This window comes from Colobus angolensis, unplaced genomic scaffold (assembly GCF_000951035.1).
Source record: "Colobus angolensis palliatus isolate OR3802 unplaced genomic scaffold, Cang.pa_1.0 Scaffold126, whole genome shotgun sequence".
NCBI classification, from domain to species: domain Eukaryota; kingdom Metazoa; phylum Chordata; class Mammalia; order Primates; family Cercopithecidae; genus Colobus; species Colobus angolensis.
The window spans coordinates 8,084,684-8,088,672 of record NW_012113808.1 but is presented as its reverse complement, the minus strand read 5'-3'; the positions used below and the strand labels follow the sequence as shown (position 1 = coordinate 8,088,672).

The 3,989-nt window shown below is 40.0% G+C and overlaps 1 protein-coding gene across 3 annotated transcripts in view; it reads left to right on the top strand.

The window, feature by feature from the left end:
• The window catches only part of ADCY10 (adenylate cyclase 10 (soluble)), a 105,295-nt gene that overhangs the window by 96,512 nt on the left and 4,794 nt on the right, over window positions 1-3,989 (top strand). For all 3 annotated transcript variants that reach the window (XM_011933403.1, XM_011933402.1, XM_011933401.1), the window contains one exon: window positions 946-1,141. In XM_011933403.1, coding sequence (XP_011788793.1) covers window positions 946-1,141 — 196 coding nt within the window. The remainder of the gene's footprint in view (window positions 1-945; window positions 1,142-3,989) is intronic.

Genomic DNA, 3,989 nt, shown 5'->3' with positions numbered 1-3,989 from the left:
TTTTTTAATGATTGCCAATCTAAGTGGTGTGAGATGCTATCTCATTGTGGTTTTGATTTTCAGCAGGAGAGTTTTTTAAACAGCTGTGTCCTAGGCCAGTGCTGCTCAGACTTTAGTGGGCATAAAAATCACCTGGAGAGCTTGTTAACCCAGAGATGCCACACCCCCAGAGCCTGTCTGATTCAGTAGACCCAGACTGAACCAGAGAACCTGCATTAATGAAAATCCAGGTGATACTGATGATGCCAGTCTGTGGACCACATTTTGAGCAGTACTGGCCTAAATAATTTCTCTTTGGTATTGCAACAATTTCTTCAAGCCCCAGAATCTACAGCTCCAAGTGTCTGATCTCCCTCACTTTTTATTTTAAAAAGCCAAAGTGGCTGGGCATGGTGGCTCTGCCTATAATCCCAGCACTTTGGGAGGCTAAGGTGGGTGGATAACCTGAGGTCAGGTGTTCGAGACCAGTCTAGCCAACATGGTGAAACCCCGTCTACTTAAAATATGAAAAATTAGCTGGGCGTGGTGGTACGCACCTGTAATCCTAGCTACTTGGGAGGCTGAGGCAGGAGAATCGATTGAACCCAGGAGGTAGAGGTTGCAGTGAGCCGAGATCCTGCCATTGCACTCCAGACTGGGGGACAAGAGCAAGACTTTGTCTCAAAACAAAACAAAACCAAAGCCAAACAGTTCAATGGTGGCTAATATTACCTGGGTGTTTCCAAGGATTCTATTCATCTCAAGTCATCAAAAAAATCTATGATTTCCTTGCTCTGTATCAGATAATTTCCTGCTTTTTTAGGGAGAGTGAAGCAGGGGTAGGCAGGAGACTACACACTTCCAGAGACCCAGGTAAAGGAAGCTGCACACCCAGAGAGTCATTTCAGAAAGCCAGCCTATTCCATTGGTGATACTGATTTTTCTTATTCTTTTGTGGTAATGCAGGTATGCCAGACTTCAGGAATGGGACAACTTTTACAAATTTTCCAAGAGAGCTAAAAATCTTTTGCCAAGAAGAACCATGACACTTATTTATTATGACGGAATATCTAGGTACATGGAGGGGCAAATTCTTCACCTTCAAAAACAAATGAAAGAACAGTCAGAGAATGCCCAAGCCAGTGGGGAGAAGCTACTCAAGGTAAGGCCTATTCTCCAGCTTCTAGTATAAAATACGCCTTAAATGGATCTCTAGCTACTTCCTGTGCTAACTATTTTCTCATTATAGAATTCATATATGTTTATAAAAATAGAAGTTTTTGAAGGCACTTCCCCAAAGAAAGAAAATATAAATTGCACATAACCTTACTACTTAGAGATAAGTACTTTTGGTATATTGAGATCCCACTGGTCAAGTATTTTTCTGTGTGTGCATGCACATTTCTCTATTTTGTAATTTGCTATTAAATCTATTACGAATAATTTCCTGTCATTAAATTATTTTTCACATCATGATTTAAAAGGAAGCATGGTATTTTATCTTACAGATATACAATTGCATGACCTAATTATTCTTGGATGGAACTTTTCTGTATGCTTTTATTGCTATTGCTGTGATAAAGCATCCTGGTAGACAAATCATTCCACACAATTTTAACAATTCAAATATTAAATTAAGCATATTAAGCATATTAATACAAGAGTGCTGGGGTGTAAGACTGAGCAAATTAAACACCTCTAAGAGTTTACAACCTGGCATGGGAAGCCCCCTAAGAGAATAAAGGGCTAAATCTCTGGTGTTGGGTTGACACGTTTGCCTTGTTCTTGTAAACAAGAAACACAGGTGTATTAGTTTTCTATTGCTCTGTCACTCATTACCACAAATTAACAGCTTAAAACAACACCCACTTCTTGACAGAGCCTTGCTCTGTTACCCAGACTGGAGTACAGTGGTGCAATCTCGACTCACTGCAACCTCTGCCTCCCGGGTTTCTCGTATCTCAGCCTCCCAAGTAGCTGGGATTACAGGCATGTGCCACCATGCCTGGCTAATTTTTGTATTTTTAGTAGAGATTGGGTTTCACCATGTTAGCCAGGCTGGTCTTGAACTCTTGACCTCAAGTGATCCACCCACCTCAGCCTTCCAAAGTGCTGGGATTACAGTGAGCCACCATGCCAGGCCCAAAACAACACCCACTTCTTAACTTACAGTTTGGCGGGTCCAAAGCCTGGGTGGTCTGGTCCAGGATCTCTGCTTAGGAGATGTATTTACATAAGCAGACATAATTAAATAATTGAACACATTGTTGCTGTTGTTATTTTGAACAAACTGTCATCTGTTAGAATAAGAAAAGGAAAATTTTTATTTTACCTCCTCTTACTCCTTCTTCAATGCTTTCTTTCTTTATGTAGATCTAAGTTTCTGAACTATATATTTTCCTTCTCTCTAAAGAATTTCTTTAACATTTCTTGCAAGTCAGGGCTATTAGCAACAACTTCCTTCAATTTCAGTTTGAGAAGTCTTTATTTTGTCCTCAATTTTAAAGGATAATTTCACTGGGTAAAGAATTCTAGGGATTTTTTTCCTATCAACAGGTCATGGCACTGTCTTCTTGCTTGCATGGTTTCTGAGGAAAAGTGAAAGGTAATTCTTCTTTCGTTGTTGTTCATCTATAGAAGTCCCCTGAGCTTCTTTAAAAATTGTTTTTCTCTTTTTTTCTGAAATGGAGTCTCACTCTGTCACCCAGGCTGGAGTGCAGTGGCGTGATCTTGACTCACTGCAACCTCCACCTCCTGGGTTCAGGCAATTCTATTCTCCTGCCGCAGTCTCCTGAGTAGCTGGGATTACAGGCGCCCGCCAACAGGCCTGACTAATTTTTGTATTTTTAGTAGAGACAGGGTTTCGCCATGTTGACCAGTCTGGTCTTGAACTCCTGACCTCAAGTGACCTGCCCACCTCCACCTCCCAAAGTGCTGGGATTACAGGTGTGAGCCACCCTGCCCAACCTAAAATTTTTTATCTTTGATTTTCTGTAGTTTACAAATTATATGCTTATATGTTGGGGTTTTGGGGCATATGTCCTACATGGTGTTCTGCGAGCTTCCTGGATCTCTGGTTTGGTGTTTGACCTTAATTTGGAAAACATTTCAGTCTTTCTTGTTTCAAATATTTCTGATGTTTCTTTCTTTCTTCTCCTTCTGATATTTCTATTATGCATCTAGTATACCATTTGTACTTATCCCACAATCCTTGGATATTCTGTTATGGTTTTTCTTTCCTAGTCTTTGTTCTCTTAGTTTTTCAGTTTTGTGGGTTTCTATTGATATCCCCTTGAACTCAGATTCTTTCCTCAGCTGGGGTCATGTCTACTAATAAGTCCATCAAAGGCATTCTTCATTTCTCTTACAGTGTTTTTGAACTCTAGCATTTATTTTTTGTTCTTTCTTAGGATTTCCATCTCTCTGCTTATATAGCTCTTACATGCTCTCTACTTTATTCATTAGAGCTTTTAGCATATTAATCATAGTTATTTTAAATTCCCAGTCTGATAATTTCAACATCCCTGTCATGTCTGGTTCTGACTTGTGTTTTCAAACTGTGTTTTTGCCTTTTAGTATGCCGTGTAATTTTTCTTGATAGCCAGATATGCTGTACCAGGTAAAAAGACTTTGTCTAAATAGGTCTTTAGTAATGTGATGGTAAGGTGTGAGGAGAGGGAAAGCATTCTATAGTCCTATGATGAGGTCTCAGTGTTTTAGTGAGCCTATTCCTCTGGACTAAGAACTTCACAAATGCTTTTCAGTCCCTTCTTCCTTAAGTGGGACATAATGGCTAGAGCTGGGTTTAGTTGGGTATTCCTCTTCCCCAAGATCAGTTAGGCTCTAATAAAACCCCTGGAGGTTAGGCTCTGGTTACAGAGTTTCTCCTGAGGGCAAACTTTGTTAAGAAGAACAGAGTACTCTGGCGTGTTTCAAAATGGTTCCTTTTCCTCTTCCTCTGCTGAAAGAATGAGGGATTTTTTTTTCCTCCAATATTTACTGAGAGATCC